At 37.2% G+C, this 23,187-nt stretch overlaps 1 protein-coding gene and 1 long non-coding RNA gene across 9 annotated transcripts in view; both read right to left on the bottom strand.

Moving 5' to 3' along the window:
- Nucleotides 1–242: 242 nt before the first annotated feature.
- LOC128890190 (uncharacterized) lies at nucleotides 243–5,669 on the bottom strand. Its single transcript, XR_008460574.1, has 2 exons — nucleotides 1,939–5,669; nucleotides 243–1,904 (listed from the first exon to the last, which is right to left on the bottom strand). It is a non-coding gene; the product is annotated as an uncharacterized LOC128890190 (long non-coding RNA).
- A 2-nt stretch (nucleotides 5,670–5,671) lies between these two features.
- The window catches only part of LOC128890152 (max-binding protein MNT-like), a 53,192-nt gene continuing 35,676 nt past the window's right edge, over nucleotides 5,672–23,187 (bottom strand). For all 8 annotated transcript variants that reach the window (XM_054148397.1, XM_054148400.1, XM_054148398.1 and 5 more), the window contains 6 exons: nucleotides 21,590–21,758; nucleotides 12,515–12,698; nucleotides 11,523–11,785; nucleotides 9,912–10,407; nucleotides 9,204–9,341; nucleotides 5,672–8,672 (listed from right to left, as the gene is read on the bottom strand). In XM_054148397.1, coding sequence (XP_054004372.1) covers nucleotides 8,272–8,672; nucleotides 9,204–9,341; nucleotides 9,912–10,407; nucleotides 11,523–11,785; nucleotides 12,515–12,698; nucleotides 21,590–21,758 — 1,651 coding nt within the window. In that variant the 3' untranslated portion in view covers nucleotides 5,672–8,271. The remainder of the gene's footprint in view (nucleotides 8,673–9,203; nucleotides 9,342–9,911; nucleotides 10,408–11,522; nucleotides 11,786–12,514; nucleotides 12,699–21,589; nucleotides 21,759–23,187) is intronic.

The following is a 23,187-nucleotide window of genomic DNA, read 5'->3' as shown; positions in this document are numbered from 1 at the left end:
AGAAAATATATCGTTATTAATACTTTTTGTATTTGAGTTTTATTAGTTTGACTAGTACAGTTGAGAAAGAACAATCTTAAAATTCGTAAAAACCAAAGTTGCATTTTGTCCATAAGAATAAATTTGTAATTTTCAATCTTCATTCGAAATGCAATTTCTTTAACATTAGGGCCAATCTGACCCCCACCTTTAACAATAACCGGGAGTAAAGGTAAATAAAATAAAAAAGAAGAGGACTGGGCAACGCTTCACGCTTACGTTTTTATTGTAATAGATTGTATTGAAATTTGTCGCATTCTTTTGAAAACAAAAAGAAAAGTGTTGCGAGGGTTTCGTCGCGCCCCGTTTCGCGGCACGCTCCGATTTCTCATTATCGCGTATTTATCGTCGTTCTTTCCTCCGTTTTATTACTATTATTACTATTATTACTATTATTCTGTTTTTTGTTTCCGTTCATTTCAATGCACAAGTTGTTCGAAGGTTCGTGACATATACAGTGTGTGTTTCGTAAGCCAGGCGGATTGGCATATAACAAAATTCGACATAGACTACAACAACAACAACACTCTTACTAGAACGCTCGGTCGTCGCACATATTCTTCGCGTTGTTCCCCATTCACGCACGAGAATTACAATCTACAGGCTCTATCACGAGGGATATACAAGACGTAGGGTTCTTTTTTTTTCTTCTCACGTATTCGACTTCGGTTTTCGTTCTATTTTCATTCATTTCTCATGTTCGATATAATTATACATCTCGTGATTTCCTTTTACCCACGCACACTCTTTCTTTCACTCGCTCTTTCTTTCATAATTCTATGTACAATTAGATTCCCTTACGATTCATTTAGGATGTTAGTAAATAATAGTTAGCATCGTACGTCTACGCTGTAAACAGTTTAACAGTTTTCTTGCTTAAACGCTATAGTGCCAAGTAATTTAATTAATTACTTATATCACATTGTTCATGTACACATAATATTTCCCCGCGCGTTCTCCGTTACTTTCTGCCTCCCGTCGACCGACGATCACTATGTACAAAAAAAAAAAAGGAAATGATATTTTCATCGCTTTTCCCCTCTCGGTAATCGTTACTTGTACAGGTCGCGCGCGAGAAGATATCTACAAACTCCTCCCACTAGTATCGCAGCCAATCGCCTTCAAGGAAGTCAATGAGATATTTTTCTCTCACTCTAGACACAAATAACATGTCGCGTGCGAGTTTCCTGCCAGATACATCTTTTACTTTCTATTCCGAAAAGCGATATTACAGCTTGGTAAATATGTCAAAATAATAAATAGAGTTAATTTTTCCACTGTTTTCTTTCGTTTAGCAATACCTTGGTATCTAACATTAGCTAAAATTACTTTAGATATCGCTTTCGGAATATTAAATGGCAAATGTATCTGTCTGAAAACTTATGCACGCCACTGTATGTCTCACTAGGGCCGAGAGGGTTAAAATGTTCGCCGTGACTCGTCCCGTGGGAGGAGTTAATAGCAATCTTCTCGCGTGCTAACAGTACTTGCCACTCAACAGCAAAATACAATGTTCCATTTCGATTCGTTCTGATGCCAGCTTCCCTTCATTGATCTCTAATTGATCTCGCTGAAGGCTTGGCGAGTAATCGTCAACCAGAATTGAACAATAACTATTTCTCTAATGAACGCAGTTGACGAATTAAAGGGGTATCCTGAATTAGGAGGTCTAAAAAAAAAAGCGGTTTCCCGTGAATTTTTTTAGGATGGAAAAAATTAAATAATTCCATCGAACTTTTTATCCTATTTTCATACATATTTGAGTAGTCTGTACAAATTTTTTCAAGAAACAATATTCAACTTGAATCGACTGCTATGCATATTTGTAAAGCACCTAGAAGAAAAATGTATGAAAATGAAAATTTCTTTTGGTTTTTTGTGTCAAACCAAAATTACGACCTGCATTTTTCCCCCTGATAGGAGGTTTTATTTGTGAGGTGGTCTACAAATGTGCGTCACAGTCGACTCAATTTGAATATTTCTTGCTGACAACATTTCTACAGACTACTCAAATATGTATGAAAATAGAATAAAAACGATCGATGGAATGAATTATTTTGTTTCCATCCTAAAAAAATTCACGAAAAAATTCACCGCTTTTCTTAAACCTCCTAATTCAGGATACCCCCTTAAGTTTAAATCTAGAATGGAATCTCGACTGACTCCCACGCATTTCTAGAGAATTCTTAGAGAATTCAAGAATGGATCGTTTCAAGCTAACATATAACAAACAGAATCCATGTACACTGGTTAAAACTATTCGATTGAATAATTACGTATAACTAGTAATATTATAATTATTATGTTATTATAATCAATTATAGACTTCCACCTCAGGGTCTATAGCTATGTGTGATTGTAGCTACAGTTTATAGCTACAGCTAAAACTTTAACAAACTGAAGGGTATTGTGATCCTAAATATCAGTAATTTTTATATATTTTAGGTTGTCCCAAAAGTTTCTTTCGTAATTTGCACTCAATTATTTTGTGTGGCAATGTTTCTATAAATAGACAATTTAATTTCTTAGACATTGATGCTGTAACAGTCATGGAGCGAAATGAATCGTACACAATTCAGTAATGTAACATAAAACATACAATATTGTGTATATATTAATTAATTATTAATAAAACGAAAAAAACTTTTGGGATAACCTAATAAAAGGAAATGAAAACATGTATATATCAAATCCTTCGTGAGTTTAAAATAAATAAAGTATCGATAGGTCTAGAAATGCGTAGGGTCAATCGAGACCCCAGAAGTCCTAGGATTAACAGCGTTAAAAGTTTCTTTTGAAATAAATTAGAATCGCGATCACCCGCTCTGCATTCAGCAAACAAACTGACGATCCTCATTTTCTGCGCTTTTGCCTATTTGTCCCGAGTTGTGCAGCTTCAGAATGCCCCCAACATCTAGTACGACTATTTACATCCATTGCACGACTTCACACGATCGGATTAAAACGAAGGTGCCGCATTTACAGGTCCAGAGATCGGGCGGATCTGTTCAGTCACGGTTAACCAGAGATTGGCAAAATTATTTCATTCGAATAACAGATGACGAATAGATAAAGTAATAAACAGCGTGTTGTTCGTGTCATTTATTCGATAAAACAATTAAATTTCTTATTTATTCATTATAAAATCGTTTCCTTCGAGAATTCAAACTCGAGCAAATAACTAATGAAACCAATGTATCCTTTTATTCCTTTACTGTGAAATATTCTAAAGTTCACGAATCAATTTGTATTTTCATTTAACAAACAACGAATAGACAGGTGTTTATATCTTGTATTCGTTATCCTAACTTTTATTCGACTAAGAATATTGCCTCATCTCTGTTAATTGTAGAAAGTTCTGCGTTGCACAGAATTTGAATTTTTCTCACGCAGTTCACCACCATTTCTACTAAGAAATTCAAATTTCACGTCACTTTAGAGATCGTGGATTGGAAATACATTCCTTCGAAAGACACGTTTAATTTACAGAAATCTCGACGTTCACCGCAATGGACGATGAATTTATATATCCGACTCTTTTGAGCCTGTTCAAAGAAAAATACGTTCGGATATGTTTGCGAATGTCGACACTGATTTGACTCGACGCAAAAGAAAAATATAATAGAAAACATACAAAGGACGCGCGAGCTGAGAGACAATATTTATCTTCGATGGGAATATCGAATGAAATTTTAGAAGCTTTCGAAAAAGTCACCTTGGCTATAAGATTATGCATGACAGTTTTATTCGAACAACGAATAAAAAGGTGTCCACAGTAATATATTCAGAATATAAATCGAACGTATAATTTAGATTGTCAGTTTTATATTTGGTATGATAATAATCTTGACAAGCTTGATACCAAATATATTTTCAATTTTTATCGAATAAATAATAAGTCAAAAGTGTTTCATCTGTTGTGTTATTCGAAACGTTTCATATTTGCCCATCTCTGGGGTATCCAATTCCTCAAAGGAATTTTCCTTTTAAATAAATAGTCTTTCGTTTACTACTTTGAGGGCAAACAAAAATATTTCCTTTCGATAAAATTGATTTCTATTTATTGCTCCAAAGACCAACAAGTTTTGTTTATCTTTCGTTCATTACTTCAAATTTTGATCTATACTAGAATTTTGATCTATACTAGAATTGTTAAACTAACAATTTTTCAATTACCGTAGCAAGTTCGCAAGTAACAAATATTTGAGTTTAATTTCACAAATAAACAAAACCTATGGAACCAAAAATTTAGCTCGAGGGATCGTCTCTGTGTTCGACTGCCCTCCCAAAAAGATGCCTGTACGTGTTTAATTCGATCGAATATGTTGCAATAAAATACTGCTTCGACGTCCAATGAAGTCCTACTGATTCAGTAGTGATGTTATCCGAGATCTCTACTAATTTAGTAGCAATATCGTCGTTAAACGTAATTGTTTATCGTGCTGGACTGATTTCACGTGAAACCTACACAGTAGCTTTCTATAAACCGTACTTTGTTGGGAACATGTGCGAACGGATGAAGACAATTGTATACTTTTCAGTGCTCGTGGCGTTCGTTGCAAGAATGAATTCCAGTTGTTGTTAGATTAAAGAAAGATACATCTATTCAACTGGAATAGATTCTCTCACCAAAAAAAGCGTCTAATTATGGGCTCGATACACTGCTCAAAATAATGAGACCACCTACTCGTGTTACATGATCCCTTGGTAAAGTAATCAATACTTCGAAGTTAGACTCAGTCGAGTTCGATAAAAAATATTTACTATATTAAATACATAGTATTTCCTTCATTCCCGATATACTTAACTCTAGAGAACGAACTCTAAAATTGTCCAGAAAACCCAATGCCCTGATTATATCGAGCAGTGGTACTCATCTACGTAGAATAAAAAAAAAAACGAACGCATCGAGGACATTGGTAGGTCGGTAGAAGCCAAGATGACTTTTTCAACAGCCCTGTCGATACAAAAAAGTCTCTAAACTTCCCTGGAAAACGGTATTGCTCTCAGCCAACCATTAACTTAATAAATCCTTCAACGAATTTGTTTGATAGACCTAGAGACACAGCGCCCCACGCATATTACATACTTACATAATCAGCTTAACTGACTGACCAAGCCTTTGATTAAATAATTTAAAAAATAAAAAAAAACAAGATATATATATATGTATATATATATATATATATGTATATGTGTGTGTTTGTGTATACGCAGATACAAGTAATAATAATACTAGTGTACAAATAGTGATATCTGAAAGAGACCGTTAACAGTCACATCCACACTCACACGCACACGCGCCTATAAAAAAAAAACTTAGAACGCTCGCATCGCGGATATTAAGCATCTTTACACTTTGTCTAGTGAATTCCGAATAAAACGAGAAAGTCTGCATGCTGCATGTTGCATTTTCATTTAAAATTTAATTAAATTTACGCTTGAATTCAGATCAACATTAATCATTTCATATTTATTTACGAAAGAGGACCCCCGATTAAATGCTCGTAAGAAGTTCTAATTTCATTTCAAATTAGATTTACATCCCACAGTAATCGTCAAGTAGAAATTGAAAACGTTATTCAATTTACAGAAGTACGCGAGTAATTTAAAAAAAAAAAAAAAAAAAAAAAAAAAAAATTACAAATTTTCAATCCGTGAGAGTGAACTTACTTCGTACTTCTGTTATCGATTTTTTTCCCTCTTACAAAAGATACGAGATGCAGCAACGTTATCTCACGTTAATGTTAATCCCGTGCAAAGCTTGTTCTATTTAGACAAATAAAGAATTCGATAATGGTTATTCGCCATGCCGTTGCATTCTATTAGTTAAACTATTTAAGCTGAACAATCACCGTTAACGGTCTCGCATCGAGTATATCAAATGAAAGCACGAAAAACTTAATGTTGCGGTATAAAACATAAATTTTGTTTACCTAAGGGTAGAAAGCAATTTAAAATAGTACGGTTTTAACGGTTCACGTGTTTACAAGTAGTTCCGGTTGTTTTCACCTGTAAACGCGATACTGATTACTAGACTGCGGATATTCATGCAAATTCATACTTTTTAAAGACACAGACAAATAATTTAAGATTAAATTAAAGTTTGTTTTATCTTCTAAACAGTGTATCGTGTATATTATTGTTGACGTTTTATATACTTTGGCATTTGATGAAAATTTTCATAGATTTCCCCATATTTTACATCTGTCATAAATGCATCAACATCTGCAGTCTACTGATAACACTAGCAGCAATTATTATGCAAGATAATATGTCGTCTGTGATCTTGACGAGAGTCGTGTGTTACGTACACATTTGTTTCCATGGTCGGAAAATGAACTACCACTAAAACGTACCCGTAAACAACGTTGATCGTGTAATGTTTTCGCGTTACAGCTGATCGTTATTGAAATTAACCCCGATAAAAGGTATCAAAATTAATTAAAGAAGCCAAAACGAACTGTACCAATGCTCAATTAAGTTCGTAGAATAAATATAAGCGAATAAATACTTGAGCACATACAAACATACACCGTGTGTATTCCTTCGCGTGTATGCTTTCGGGCACGACGTAACTTGAATTCATGTTTCGTTTTTTCTTTTTCTTTACCATCTAATTTTCGAAAGTAAACGTAGGCGTTAATGATAAAGTTCATCGATAATTGTATCTCCACAGCCACTATTCATGATAATTTAAAAAGCACAAGCATGTAATCATCATCATCCATCCGATTTCAAGATTTCGATCAATTTCAAAGCATTTAAACCAATCTTATATCATACAAATTCTTTAATTTAACATCACTCTAAACACAGTCGGTTTTTCATTTTTTTTTTTTTTTCAAAATGATTTCCACGTAACTTTTGCCGAACTTCCCCAATTGCGACAAGGTACCAAAGAAATATAACGGATGAGCTTCATACTCTGCAGTCAAGCAATTTAAAATAATCATGCAAACAAGATTATGTCGCGAGTCATGTTTTCTTTCTCGTCTAAATAATATTATTATAAAACATATAAGGACCTTACCTGAAACAACGACTGAACAAAAGCTTGGACAAATTTATAAGTTAACGAAATCTGTTAACTCACGTCTCCCATACTGAGGTGAAAAGTCATACAATTCGAACGACAAAAATTATTAATCGATTTGTTGAAATTTTGAATATACAGCAAGTCCTCTACTTAGGAAAATTGTAGATACCAATGTTCTCCTTACGTCATACAAAAACAACAAAATTTACTTTGTTTAGCGAAAGTCGAATGCGAGGTGTTCTACAAAGTTTCGTGGCTGATTTGTTAACCCTTTGAGTGTTTAATACTCTTGGCCAAAGCAATCCGGTTGTGGTCACTGCGGACGGAATTATTTTATTAAAAACATTGATGAGTAAAACATATGTTAACTTGAGAATCAATGAATTTAAATACCCGAACTTAAGAAATATAACAACAAAATATGGAAAACTATAACACTCAAAGGGTTAGTAAGCTACATTAGTAAAATGTAAATATTTTATTACGAATTTTATTTGGCAAGTTTAACAGGCATTCGCCAGAGACAACAGTGAGGTGCTCAACAATTGTCTCTGCTGAGTGTACCTATAGCGTCGGTCCCCTAAACGAAACTGCAATGTTGCTAAACTTCATAGGGACTAGCTCAACATGCTAATATGCATACGCAATAGAACTTACACTTAAAGCTTCCAAATGAAATTAACCATGTAAGTCAAGGACTCACTGTACAAATCTGACATTCGCTTGTAAACAAAGGATCAAATCGCCCCCCCCCCCCTCCCAAATAGCCTTGTTGCATCATTTTCGTACCAATACCACGCGGTAAGTACTTGTTCGGAGTATTCAAGGTACCATGCGCAATCGCGCAAGTCGAGCAACGGCCTTTCTCATAAACACCCTCTCAGTCGGTGTACTCTTTGGAAGAGCGTAAAAACATCGAATTTAAACACGAAGGAACGCAAGTTTAATGTTCAAAAATAGAAAACTTTCCTTCGACGTCGGGAACACCGCGACGGGCACAGCCCCTCCGTCTTCCAGGACCTCTGCGATCGCGTTCAGCCCGACGGTCGACGTCACGTCATCGTGAGCGGTCGATGGTGTCGAACAACAGCGAAACGTGGATTCCAGCCTATGGCGATCTCTGGCAGCCGGTGCTTCGGTGCATCGATACGACCCGGCCGTTTCTCAAACTAGTTTCAGTTTCCTTTGATTTGTCAGACGGTCGTGTGAGTGGTCGAGGATGGTTGCGTGCTGGAGGCCGTCGTCGACTGCGCCGTGGACGTTGACGGTGAACTTACGACGACGACGGGCTTCACCAGGGTGGTGGTGTTAATGTACTGCGCGTTCACGATCGGCATCTGCGCCACGGACTTGAGGATCGGTGTCGTGATCATTTTACCCGCGAGGCTGGAGGGCGCCAGAATGTGAGCGGTCACTTGGTTCCCTTGCGAGACGACAGTCATAGGTGTGACGATAGGCGTCAGGCCCGAGAGGGGTGTGTGTGGACCAACGATGTGAGCTATACCCTCTGTGGACGGAGCGTTCTGCATCACGGTCGAACCCGGTTTGCCCGTTGCAGTCTGGAGTGATACGCTTGCGTGGCTCAGTGTCAAACCTGAAAGCAAATAAGAAGCGTGTCAATTGAAGAGAATAGGTAAAATGTTTGGAACGAATGATAAGTTAATGACGTGTCAGTCATTTTCAAAACGACGCGCACATGGTTATACACACGAGCCGCTCTGCAAATGAATAGTTTACTTTGGCACCATTTCATTACAAAATCGCAACAGTACGATTTCGGCCTTGGTATATGATGCGCTCTAATTTTACACTATTTCTAAAGACAAAATTACACATCATTAATATTGGGTTGTCCGGAAAGTTCATGCCTATTTTTAAGAAAAATTCAAAGGCATATTTGAATTTTGATGTATATTTATTGAATTATATATGTACCATTTTGTTCCACAACCTTTCCACCTGTTAAGGAATGTACACATTTTATTTGTTTTCAGCCTTTCCGATATATTCAGACCTGTACCGCCTACTAAAAAAAATCGGCATGGACTTTCCAGACAGCCCAATAATAACGGCCTACTGGCTAGAACAGAGATGAGAATCGAACGAGAGTGAAAGTAATGTGTACCATTTGCTGGGAGTATGTTCAATTCAGCGCCACCCGGAAGTCTGGTTAGCTCAGATGCATTTCCACCGACCAATGCCACACCGCCAACCATTTTATGGGTGGTCTGCGTGTCTCCCGCTCTTATTCTTGTTTGAGCGTCTGTAACACAATTCAGAATCGCTATATCAATAATGGGTGCATTCCAGAGTGAAATTCATCTGAAACAGCGCTTGCGATTGTGGAGCAGAATCGCAAGGTTTTAAATCATATTATTGTGCGCTGTTCATTAAGTAAGTACAAAACAGTAGTCTCAAGATAACCCATGGGCAAAACTTTTGTCTAATAACTGGGGCAAGGCGAAAGACTATGTGGTAAGCTAGAATTATAGAATTTGTAGAAGAAAAAGACAGTAAACGTTATCAGATTTCCCGCTCATAATGAAATAATTTGACGTGTATTGCGCGTTTAATATTTTATTATTTTTATTAAAAGTAAATTATGTATATTTTTTAAACATGAATAAATAATTGTGCAATATCCTACAACAAAAGTGTTTATGAATTCAACAACAAATAATCCTAAAGGATACCAATTGAGAAACTGACGCTTCAAACTAGAATGCTCCCTCGAGGATAATCCAGTCGTTCGAGTTAAGAATTGCCCATGTCGAAGGGATCAACGGGAAAACTACTTATAATTACATTTCGCACGACATCGGAAGCTACTCACTCGACACGTTCAGTGCAGGAGAATGCGCAGCGAGGACTATCGGTCTTCCCTCGTTCGCAGAGTGTACAAATGTAACTGGTCTGACGTCACTCGCCGACGACTGCTGCACGGCTAGGGCCAACGGCCTGTCGTTGTTGGACAGATTAGAATGCACGAACGTCACCCTGTTGTCGTTGGCCGTGGACGAGTGAACGACCAGCGCCACGGGCCTTGGCTCACTTCCAGTGTTCGATTGCACAGCGATCAGCGGCCTCGATTGATCCGATGAGTTTTGCACGGCTAACGTTAACGGTCTGGACTCGGTGTTGCCGGCGGTGTGGGTGACCAGTAGCTGCCTCGTGTCGCCAGGTATCACCCTCAAGCTTGACCCGATGTGCTGAAGGGTCGGGACGATCGTCGCCAGACCTTGATTCGTGTTCAACATCTGGGCGCTTATGGGCAGGTGCAGTTGATGCTGTTGCGGCACCATACCGCTCGGCGATGTGTTAACTTTCTCCTGAAACAGAGTTATCGTTTGTCAGTTAGCGAAGAAACAAGAGCATGTTTAGAGTACCCCCTCTGGATAGTAAGGCAATCAGCAGTCAATAAAAATCACGCATCAGTAAATAATACAATCTGCACCTTAGTTTTAGATAAGAACTATATTTGAGATACTAAACATGAATAATACTGACCTACAACAATCTAGAGCGAAATCAGATAGGAGTAACGTTTGAATCAGCGTTTTAAAATTATTATTTCTATACTAAATTTACCATTCAAGTTATTCTCATAGATTACGAAATGCCTTGCATTAATTGGTAAAGTGACCTTGCTCGACATTGACTAGCGGTAAAAGCTGTCGTGCGTTATCTTCGACGGCAGTGCGAGATTACGCAAAACCAAGTACACGAATCCATTTAAAAATTTAATCTAAAACGCACTCGTCTATGAAGGAATCATTGCCACTCGTTATTCCCCGCGAAACCATTTAATTCTTATCTAAAACATGTTTTGATAGCGTAATACTTTCGACGATACTTGTGAAACCGGATTAAAATGAATAACCCTGTACCATAAAAATAGACTGGTTTATTAAACTAGTACGTTGCAGGAAAATTGGAATCTAAGGGAGTTTAATGGTAAATGCATTAGTAAAGAGGATACAATGCACTCGTGTAAAATAAAATATGTCGCTTCTGGATAAAGTCCACAGTCGAATAATTTGCAAACAAAATTGTGTTGTACTTGGAGTGATAGGAATTCAAATACCTTCCCTCCTCTGTTATCTGATACAAAACAAAAAGACTCATTGTCAGATAATGATAAGAATATGTACGCACTCTTATAATCTATTTATACAGACTCGTATAAACAGGAACATTCATCAAATGCGCAGTTTCTCTCGCACCGTTTCACACACAAACGCTAGAATTCACGTTGTGCCCAACGGGCTGATCGGTGCTTTATCGGAGTATAGAACTCTGGAAGTCTAGACATAAGTCTACCTGAAATTCTCGCAACATGATTAAAAAGAAAATCCGAATGCAACATAATAAAGGAGGAAGGTACCTAATAAAAGGGTATACAAGAGATTAGTCTAGTGATTTTATGTTTCCCTTATCAATTTACCTGTGCTGGAGTAGGAATGCTAGGTGTGGGCATTCCGGGACTTGAACTTGCAGGTGGACTTTCCCTAGAACTTTGTGCAAGGTTCAAACCCTGCGTCTGACAGACAACAGCCGCGGTTGCAACTTGATTATGAATGTTGGAAGTCGTGCTGGTGGTTTGAAGTGTTTGTGGTGAACTGGCTGTGGCCGCGCTGCTCAGGCTACTGGTACTACTGTACCTCGTGCCACCACGAGCCAGCCCAGTTACATCGACCTCCATACTTTCTGTAATTAAATAAACGATTCAATTAATATGCCATTCTGGAGCCTTTTCTTTAATAAATATGGTCACCCGTTGTCTGGGGTTATTAACCCTTGTTTATTTACAATGAGATGTCAATGAGGAAAAATAGGCTTTTTAATATACTTATTAATAATATGTATTAGGTTGTCCCAAAAGTTTCTTTCGTAATTTGCACTCAATTATTTTGTGCGGTAGTCTTTATATAAATAGACAATCTAATTTCTTAGATGTTGATGTTGTAACAGTAATGGAGCAAAATGAATCGTACGCAATTCAATAATGTAACATTAGACATAAAATATCGTGTATGTATTACTTATTAATAAAACGAAAGAAACTTTTGGGACAACCTAATATAAGTTACTATTAGTCTACATTAATATTGGACTGTCTGGAAAGTTCATGCCGATTTTTAGTAGGCGGTACAGGTCTGAATATGTCGGAATAGCTGAAAACAAATAACATGTGTACACTCCTTAAAAAGTGCAAAGGTTGTGGAACAAAATGGTACATATATAATTCAATAAATATGCATCAATATTCAAATATGCCTTTGAAATTTTCTTAAAAATAAGCATAAACTTTCCTGACAACCCTTTATTGAGTTGTAAATCATTTCCAATTAGGGTAGTTAAAGTATTAAAAATCTAAAATCTGAGAGCTGGTCTTACTATTGACCTTTCTACCTAATTATAATCGCAATAGCTTACCACTTTTCGTAGCTATTGCATCAGCAGCCGAATTCTGTTCAGGCAAAAGAGTATTAAAATCGATATGATCCCAGGTAGCCGCAAGCTCCTTTTTCAAAGCTAACAATTTTTGCTGGGCAGCGATCTTTTCCCTCGCGAGCCTTTCCATTTCGTGCTCGTAGTCCCGTTCCTTCCTCCTCAATGTCTGCAACAAAATTATCGTAACGATGAAAAAGTATTTACCGATAATTTTCAATGAAACAAACCAAGAACATTCGCGAACTACGAGACGTACCCACGAGCCCAGAAAAATTAATTATCTTCCTTCTCTTAATTTCGAAGCATATAAAATGTAAATTCCTTCTTAAATGTATAATTGAAATGAACGATTCAATTGTTATTTACTTTTGTGAGAAATATATCCAAACAACAAAGATTAATACTAGCTTCTAATAAACAAATCTATTTCTGTCCCCTCGATAATCAAATCACATGAGTTTTATATATTATGGGGGTATCGTGAATTAGGAGGATTAAAAAAAGCGGTTTTTCGTGAATTTGTTTAGGATGGAAACAAAATAATTCATTCTATCGAACTTTTTATCCTATTTTCATACATATTTCTTGTAGTCTGTAGAAATTTTTTCAACAAGAAATATTCAAATTGAGTCGACTGTAACGCACATTTGTAGAGCACCTCACAATTAAAACCTCCTATCGGCGAGAAAGATGCAGGTCGTAATTTTGGTTTGACACAAAAGAACCAAAAGAAATTTTCATTTTCATACATTTTTCTTCTATGTGAACTAAAAAAATTCATACAAAAAAAAATTGTAAACAACTTTTCTATCAAGTTAAAGTGATTTTTTTCATCCAAAGAACTTGTTCTTTTCTTCAAACTTGCAGTAATTTCACATTTCATCATTTTTGCGAGTTTTTCTTAGTTCACATAGAAGACAAATGTATGAAAATGAAAATTTCTTTTGGTTTTTTTTGTGTCAAACCAAAATTACGACCTGCATCTTTCTCGCCGATAGGAGGTTTTAATTGTGAGGTGGTCTACAAATGTGCGTTACAGTCGACTCAATTTGAATATTTCTTGTTGAAAAAATTTCTACAGACTACAAGAAATATGTATGAAAATAGGATAAAAAGTTCGATAGAATGAATTATTTTGTTTCCATCCTAAACAAATTCACGAAAAACCGCTTTTTTCAATCCTCCTAATTCAGGATACCCCCTTAAAAGAACAGACCACCCACCTCGCATCCCCTCTCACCAGTACTGTAAATATTACACTTTCATTTCTTGCATAAATCCATTCTAACGACTATTTTTTTTTATATATTTCATATATAACTTTCTTGTATATCGTTAAGTATTATAAAAAAAATCGTCAAATGCAACGTCTCTATTAATTTCTAATTTATATTTCTTCATAGCATCATGCCCTAAAATATTTACCATAAGTAGGTAAATGTCTTATATAAATTTACGTGCCCTCTACAGTATCCCTTTTATCATTTTTCCGTCATAATCTAAGCAAAGACTATAAACACATTTTATGGAAAGGGATAAGAATTTAGTGGCTATAACTTTATTTATTTATTTGTTTATTTACTGTTGGTCCACGAGGAGTTATTAAATTGTTCATAGAAGTGCTTAACCGCGCACATGAGAAAAGCGAGTGAAAGCCGATGGAAATGTTTTCACTTTACTTTCGAGAATACCTTCCCGCGAATGTCACATAATACTTGTGCAGATTCAGGACACCTCTCCCTCGAAATACGATAAGCCTTGCATTTGACGTCAGCACGAACATGCGTGAAGGAACGTGCACGTGACAACGAGTAACAACAGCCAGAGACACACACGGTTCCAGAGAAACCGCGACAAACGAGAAAAATAAACTATGCAAGGACGAAATTCTTAGTGTACGTGTGGTTCAAATATGATCAAGTGCACTTCATGATTCGTGCTTCCTCGTACCAGTGTCAGGTGCTCGAAAAGTCACGCAAAGTGAAGTCGAATTTACGATAACGAACGACTATTAACTACTTAACCTCTTCAAGGACTAATTCCAAATGGATTTTTAGATTTAATTTTATTAAAAATTATTTCTTAAGATTACGTGCCAAAGACAATAAGTTTGGATAGAGATGGGTGAATTTGATGAGGTTACAAAAATAAGTACAATGATAACAGTTAGGTTATGTTGGTTTTAAAGGGTTTTTTTGTAAAAGAGGCTTTGAGATTTTATTTATTAAGAACAATATATGTTTGCCGGTGTAGGTGTGGTGGGCATTATTATGAAAATTTAAGAATTCATAAGTTTGATACGTTTGCAACAAATGTAGGAAGAAATTGCTATTTGTTAACATAACAAGAAGAAGCAAATGCCCTGATTAATTTTCAGATCGAATTCACGAGTAAGAAAGCTCTGCCATCTGCTGGCTGGTCTGCGAAGTTAAGACGAAATGCCAAAGTCTCGTGCTCTTTATAACCGACACAATTCACATTTTTTAAGTACTCCGAAATTCCCACCATCTTTACGATGTAACCATTTAACTATTGTTCGAATAATTATAAGATCAGCAATTCTCAACATTCTAAGGAAACATGTAGGTAAATATATCCAAAACAAAAATATAATGACTAAAGAAATTATTGATCTATTCTACTCGTTCGATAAAAATTAGAATTACAATTATACAATGTATCGCAACGAATAAATCAATGCTTCACCGTTCGAAGAAACGATACGAACGAATTGCGTTGGTTTCCGCAGTTATCCATTACTCGAATAACAATTCAACCATATCTGGCCCGATACAGCATGGAATAATTCGGATTGACGGAACTAAGTGCATGCTGGAGAGAACGTACACGAGAGTATGTAAAAACAAGTTATACGTATGATGACAGAAAAGCTAAATATCTTTCGTTAGATACGTGATAAACCTCCCGGTATGACATCAGCAAAAAAAATGCTTCGTGAAGAAACGCAAGCGACAATGACTGCCAGCGCTAACGGACCGCACTGATATAGTGCACGTGGTATGGTCGTCGAGTGGGGAGGGGAAGAGCCAGATGAAGAAAGAGACGAGTAATGTAACGAAATGGGATGACTGAGATAGCCACTTACAACACAAAGATAAACAGAGCTGCGGATGGAGACAGTGTTTCAAGCCTCAGGAGAAACACAGAACACTGAGTGTCCCCGCGCTTGTACGCGAACAAGCGACTCGACGTGCATCGAAGGACATTGGACGCGGCCGCTTAGCTCGTAGCCTTCGCTACCACGGCCGCTCCAACGGTATTCGCGCGCTCTGATTGGTCAGTGTTTTCCGTTAATATTTCCTCAACGAAGCCTCGGACAACATTTTCGCTAAGGAAAAAGTTGTTTCAAATCACCTCCCAAACCACCCCTTTCAAGGTATTAAAACATTTTTGGGACACCCTGTATAAGAAAATTAGTGGGAGCAAGATGGAAAATGCCAGGATAAGGCCAGATAGAATAACACAACACAAGAGATAAGGAAGGGGAGAGCAATGGGAGGGGAGTATATCCATCACAAGAAGAACGAAGATACAGCATACCAGGCATAGAAATAGACAGATACAGGGGTCTACGAAGATTAAACAGAGACAGAAGGTATAAAGAGGGGCGAGGTGGAAGGAGAACGAAGATCGTTGCATGAATAAGCGCACGCGCGGATTACAAGCACGTGGTTAAACCACCTCCAACAGAATTCGCATACAATGTCGTGTTGAATATACGCAAATAGCGTGTACACTCATTTCTCTCGACCTCTTCGGCTGCTATCTTTTTTTTCGTACAATACTGGCGTATTATTATTAAAAAAAATTGTGTTGGCGAGGTTGCCGACAGCGAAGCTGGTTTGAGTGGAAAAAAACAACTCAATATTTAAAGCTTGGTCTCGAAGCCCTCAAATATTTTCGTTCAGTTTTTAAGTTAGATAGATTCATTTACGCAATAAAAGGGCAACAAGTAAGTTCTCCTTTAAGAATTTTAATATATAATATCACGTGACTAAAAATACTTATAGGGTAACCTCGAAACCTACATTTTCGTGTGACGAATTCTATTTGTATTTCATTTATTCAACATGCGAGGTAAGCGAGCATTAAAAAGGGTGCGTGTTTAAAGACGAAGATAGGCTATTTCTTCTTATACTGCGGATTTTATGTATTCATAATGTAAAATTAATATAACAAATACGTGCTGAACATAAGGAAAAGGTACGTGGACAGTGGGTGTAGAAAGTATTCGTACACCGATCAATTTCCAAAAAAACTACGTAAAATTGTAATTTATTAACTTATTTTTTATAAACAATGACATTCTACATATTCTCGGAAATCTCTAGAATAGATGGAGTAGAAAGAAAAATAGCTATTTATGTAAGTTGCGAAATTAACAAGAAAAAAACAATTGATCGATAGAAATATCGAAGCAATAAATATTCGCACAACTGTTTAATTTTTAAAACTTCGTTAAAAAAAAGAAATTTACATTACTTTATATTACTAATTCGTACGGAGCAATAAACTAATGTGTTTACGTTACAAACTCTACTGTAAATGGTTCGTCGTAAGAATCGTACAAATACTTATTGCTTCTATACTTTTACCCACTTTTCACATTTTTTTGTTAATTTCGCAAATTACATTGACCAGTAAATGTTGTTTGGACTATATCTATCTTACAGACTTCCAAGAATATGTAAAATATCATTGATTATAAAAAAAAGAAGTTAAGAAACTACAATTTCACACAAAAGTGTTTTGGGAAATTGATCGTTGTACGAATACATTCTACACCCACTGTGTACGCAGCTATCGCGTACATTTATTATTATTATTTTGTTTCGTGTGTCGTGTGTTGAGTGTAGCGAAGATCGTTTAATTTTCCTCGACTCCCACGCGCGACGACACTAACGAATTTTTCAAGACCAAACGGAAGCAATAATTTAACCGCAGTCGAAGCGTCATCGTACGCTCGTTAGATTATCGTTTTCCTTTCATTCGTATCTTCTACATGTTTCGTTTCTGTAGTATCTGCCTTTTCGAACACCCTTTTCTATACGCTACTCGGCGTTATTTATTAACGGTGCTCTGCTTAACGGAACATTCTGTTATCACGGCACTTAAGCTTCAATAATTACATTGCACTTCAGTCTCTGCCCGTGCATATATAGGACTACGTTTATCTACGCTTATCGGCCAAGTCTTTTTTTTTTTTGTGGGGCTGACTCGAGGCAAGCAAAGTTTAGCAACAAAACGTTTTCACGGATGGCATAGATCTGTGGTTGCCATTCGCGAGCTCAGGGAAAATTTGTTATTAAAGTTACTCGTTGTATATCATTATTCGAAAGAAAATTTGTCCATCTCTGGTAGAAAAGTAATAACGCCTCGCACGCACCTGCGAGGACTGTACTAATCTCCAAAATAATACAGCAGCTTACTCAACGATCTTGAAAGTCTGGCAGCTATTCGCAAAGTTATTATTGTGTCGGTAATCGTGCGGTATATTTGCGTGTCGTCGAGTTTCACGCAGAATTGCAGATTACCCTCGACTCGAAGATAATTGTGATACGTGATTATTCCTGAAATTCGACATTATTTGTGATAATCTAGTCAGGGCTGTCACTAGTATCACCAGAACCTCGGCAAAATAGCTAACTCGTGTTCCAATTTTAACGGTACACGCAATACAAATCAATTTTTATCTGTAAATCGATTTTAACGTATAAATATGCTGTCTTATTTGAATATAGTATATTGTTTTAATTCTAAAAGGTACTGAGATTGTAAGTGACGATAAATTTTTATGTAAAAACAAACGTACACGTGTGTATGAATATTCGTCAAGAGGTTCAACTCCTAGTTAAAATAATTAACTTTCACCACCTGTGCCCAGTAATTATATACGATATTATTTTCTCCCCTAAGTTTCTAAGCTCATGACCTAAATATTATATTTCTTAATTAAAAAGTCCAGCAAAATTTTCTATCGTTTCTCTGATCCTCCCCTGCTCCAATAATTTTGCGCTCCACTGTACCTGGCTTATCAAGTCGTATCGCGAATCGAAAAAAAATGCGAGCGGTGATCTTTCGGTAATTCGTGCCAGGACTCGCGAGCAACGCTTGCAATCGCGTTTGACCGCGACGTTACGGTGGCTCGTCTCGCAATTTCGACATGTCGAAGCGAAGCGTTGCTTCGTACCTCAGCTTAGAAGTCGCCAACAATGGCGCCGGAACGATAAAAGTTCGAATAGCAGCGTGTGCTGTACCTACGTGCCATGCGGCGTGACACCGATGGCCGAACAGTCACGTGGAACCAATATAGGTACAGATTCTACACGGAGAAGCGTCGTGCACGCATTCGCACGTACCGCGGACAAAGACGGACTGTGACCCAGCACGAGACGAACAAGGACAGGGAGAATGTCTTACGTAGTGGGGGAAGGAGAGGGATGACCCAGAGCGAGACAGAAGAGAACAGAGAGAGACGGAGAGGTTACATGCACGACGCTGGTAAGACAGAGAGGGAAGACGAGGAAGAAGGGAAAGTAAGCGAGTTGGAGGGGAGAAGGACCTGCCAGAGATGGGAACGTATCTAGACAGAAAATATGAAGATGGGCAAAATTTGTACCTGTTATGTTCGCCAAAAAGCTTGTTCAGATTTTAACGCACAAATAGACAGCGATTTTTCTTAAACAAAGAATTATATTTACTTTATAACACATTGCGTCAACCTAATATTATTAAGTGTAGAAATTAACTATGTGCCTCTATGTCAATAATATATATAACTGTATACTATACTGTATATATAGTGTATGTTTATATATATATATATATATACATGTAGTACTGTAGTATATATATAATATACATGTACTATAATATATATATATTATAACTGTAGACCAATTGTCTGAGTTTTGATAAACCAAGTATCAACCTGATGGCTACTACAATTTATCTACATATAGGAAGTTCAGTAACCATGCAATTTTGTGCGGGTACATTGTAGTAGAGATCAGGTTGAGGATTTAAATCCGAAGACGGGGGATGAGGGCGACAACTTGTGGTAGGATTAAAGTTGAATCACGAAAGAGGGGAAAGGAGGGGCCATGGTCGACCTTCGCGGGGACGCGTGTTGGCGGCAGCCCCTGGTCGTCGCACGTGAAGTTAAACGTCCGTTTCGTAACTCGTCCAAAATTGAACCGAGACACATGGGCGGCGATTGGACCTCCCGTTTCTGGATCGTAAGAAGGGGGCACACGAGACTTTAAAACAGGGTTTCTCAATCACCCATTCGCGGACCATCTCGACAAATGGAAAACATTTGCTGGACACTCCAGAGTGAAATTAAATATTTAATTTTAAAGGATATTAGTTGTACAAGTTAAGTTTGTGGCTTTGTATAAAATGTATGAAATGTCAATAATAAAACACATGTTGCACTGTTTAGAAATTAAAAACATGTTTTAACCTATCAGTTATTCGTAACTGATGAACGTAAAAGCACGGAATTTATTTTTACCACCTAACAATTAAAGTCTCGTATTAGAAACGTCCTACGCGTTCATGCTCGTCGTTGATACGATAAACCGATTTGTTTCCGCGCCGATGCTGTGCCATTATCTTCGTTAGACTAATTGTTATTTACCATCACGGTTTGTTACATCACGCGGCGATATGTAATTCGCGAGACGCGGTATATTAGCCAAAGCGATTAACAGAATGGAGATTGATTGGGACAGCATCCACTCGTCGTGCAAAGGGTTATTGCAACGTACGAACATCGTCGCGTTCGATTTATTAATTTCGAATACGTTTCAAATATCGCGTGTCTCCGATATTCCCTGGAAATTTTAGACGCCGAATCGTCCGAGTGCATCGACCTTGAGTCTAATGTGCAATTCGCGAGAGCCTAAATTTAAGTGTCATATGATACCTTCGCGTCGAATTACCGTATGCTCGATTACGCTTTACGCTGGTTTAAACAATTAACTCGGAACGATGGAAATCATTGTGGCATAATAGAGGGCACGATTAGGGGTTTTTTTCTTGTTTTTTTTTTGTTTGATACAAAATTATTTCTCGAGCTAAATTAACCTTTAAGGAGAGATGCGTGTAAGATATGAGTATAGATTTCTATGCAAACTCGTTAAATAAAAATTGCCGAATTCCAGTTTAAAAGCGAATAAAGATAATTTTGAATGGTAACTGTGCTCACTATTAAGAGTATGTAATTTGTTGCTATTGTGACACGAAATAACATTGTTTTAAGTGTATTTTTCTTTTGCAATACGAATTTTTACCGATAGCAATACTTTCCTATAAGTCAATAACAACCGACAAAGTAACAGAAGAGTATGCGTGTGGCGTGAAAACGAAATCGTGCTCGAAGGTCATTGATAAGATATAAACGACTGTTAACGACATAATTATTGCAACTTCAGACGTAAGTATCGATCGCAAAAAGAAAAATTCACGTGAGCGTTCAAGGATGACGCTTAAAAAATCCTATCGAATAGAGTGTAATCACTGTTGACTTTAAAAAGTGTTGAAATCAGTGATAAGTCCTCCAAAGCAACAAGGTATGACTCATTGCGTATACATTCGTGGAATTTCTACGGAACATTTTTAATTATTATCAAAATAAATAATAAGAAAATTTAATCTGGCTCGTGAATGACGAATTCTTATTCTACTAAAACTCGTTTGTTATTCGCCAATCGATTGGTAACGTTATTCATATAGTGTTTCGTATCGATTTATCCTGCTTTTAGTATTCAATTTATTCGTTCTTTTCGAGGAACTTCATTCCATTCGAATATTATTCAAAACAAAATTTTAAGCAGAACGTTCATATATTTTAATAAACATTTAAAGGAGAAAGTTTAACCTTATGTGTCTCATTTCAGCGTTATGTACTCGCGATATAAATTATGTTTCACTTGGAAAGGGAAATAATTTTCGACTTTTGATCATTTCGAGCAACTACGATGCAGTTGTATAGCTTTAAAGCAGCGTGAACGATAACGATGATTTGCATACCTGTATGTGCCTGATCGCTGCGTGGAGAATGGAAAGGTTCGAAGACTTTTTCTCATCCTGCGACGGTAGCTGCCTCTTCAGTAGTTCGAAGCATTCCTTCAAGTGTGCTCTTCGATTCTTCTCCAATTTATTGTGCACTTCTCTAGTGCCGGATCGGATTACGCACGGTCTGGAATAGGGAAAGGAAAACATTTATACACTCGACGCTTCCTACTTGCTTCCACTTTAAATCTAGTCTCCCACTTTTCTAATTTTATCGACCGCAAAAACGATTTTTGACCTCAAAATGCGATTGCAAGATTCTACTGCAATTAATAATTGCCCTTTGAGGTAGAAGAACGTGTGCAAAAATTATAATACGTAATTGTTTAGTTATTTATTGAGTTAGTCTTAAAGTTGCAATTAAAATTGTATTATAGACAAAACAAAAAGATGCATTTATAATTTGTCCCCCAAGAGGTTAACTCGTTAACACGTTCACTGTCAAGTTAAAACTCGTGAAAATTTCTACAAAGTTTATATTTTGTCTCGAGACTGTTCAATATTTGTCACGGTATTCAATTTGTTAACGTTGCCGATATTCGCGAATCGTATCCAGATTTATTTTCATTATTCATTATTTTCATTATCTCTCCGTCAGAATTAATTTCGTTAGTTACTTAATAAAAAAAAAAAAAAGTCTTGTCACCCATTTCTAGATAACGTAGCGACCAATGTGTTGAATTTCATTTGCCACCCCCGTTGCCAAATTTTCGAGCGCGCCACCACTGGCAGACAAGGTATAGTTAGCCCTACGCGATGATCATACAACCGCGTCACAACGCGTCTCGGTCTCACGGTAACGCGACGCGGTAAGCGACGCACCGTGCACGTGCCATTCACCCTGGACACGTGCACCGCGTGAATGGGTAGCGGCAGAGTCTGCCTCGACACTGCTCTGCCCGTGCATCGGAGAAAAGAGAGAACAGAGAAGACGGAGAGGGAGAGCGCACGAAGCAACAGGCTGACATATCGACAGCAGGAGGAAAGACGCAGACACGAAGGGAGAGAGAAGGAGAAATGAAGGAACTGACAAGGGAACATATCAAACTGTACGTCTCCGATTTTGATGAAACTTTGTGGGTACATTAAGCAGGTGAAAATAAGGGATACGTATTTTTTTATAGCTGCCCAATAGCAAGTTTAGGGGTTGAAATCACCCCTTGAAGTTTCAGCAGAGAAATGCTATCTCGAAAACTACAATAGATACAAGAAATGTTATTCGGGAAAAGTTTCATGGTTTCATGAGGTAAAACGAAAAGTGGTCACAGATTTTGTAAAATGTAATTTGTTTATAACGAAGAAATTTTTTGTTACATTATTTTAAGAGATACAAAAATTTATATAACGACAAGAATGAACGGAAATTGCTTTCCGAATCCATTGATATACAGTACGATACATTTGCCTCCTACAGTTTTGTCAATTTTCGTATAATATTGTACGCAGCCCGTGCGAATCCACCGAGCAGCATGTGAAATGCATATGTTCATGTATAGACATACGGGTGGCTATTAGTATGAGATACATATTTATTAAAAATTACACGATCATTTAAA

The sequence above is a fragment of the Hylaeus anthracinus genome, unplaced genomic scaffold, assembly GCF_026225885.1.
Source record: "Hylaeus anthracinus isolate JK02 unplaced genomic scaffold, UHH_iyHylAnth1.0_haploid 12000, whole genome shotgun sequence".
NCBI lineage: Eukaryota > Metazoa > Arthropoda > Insecta > Hymenoptera > Colletidae > Hylaeus > Hylaeus anthracinus.
The sequence above is the reverse complement of the archived record's forward strand: the minus strand, read 5'-3'. Positions and strand labels throughout refer to the sequence as shown.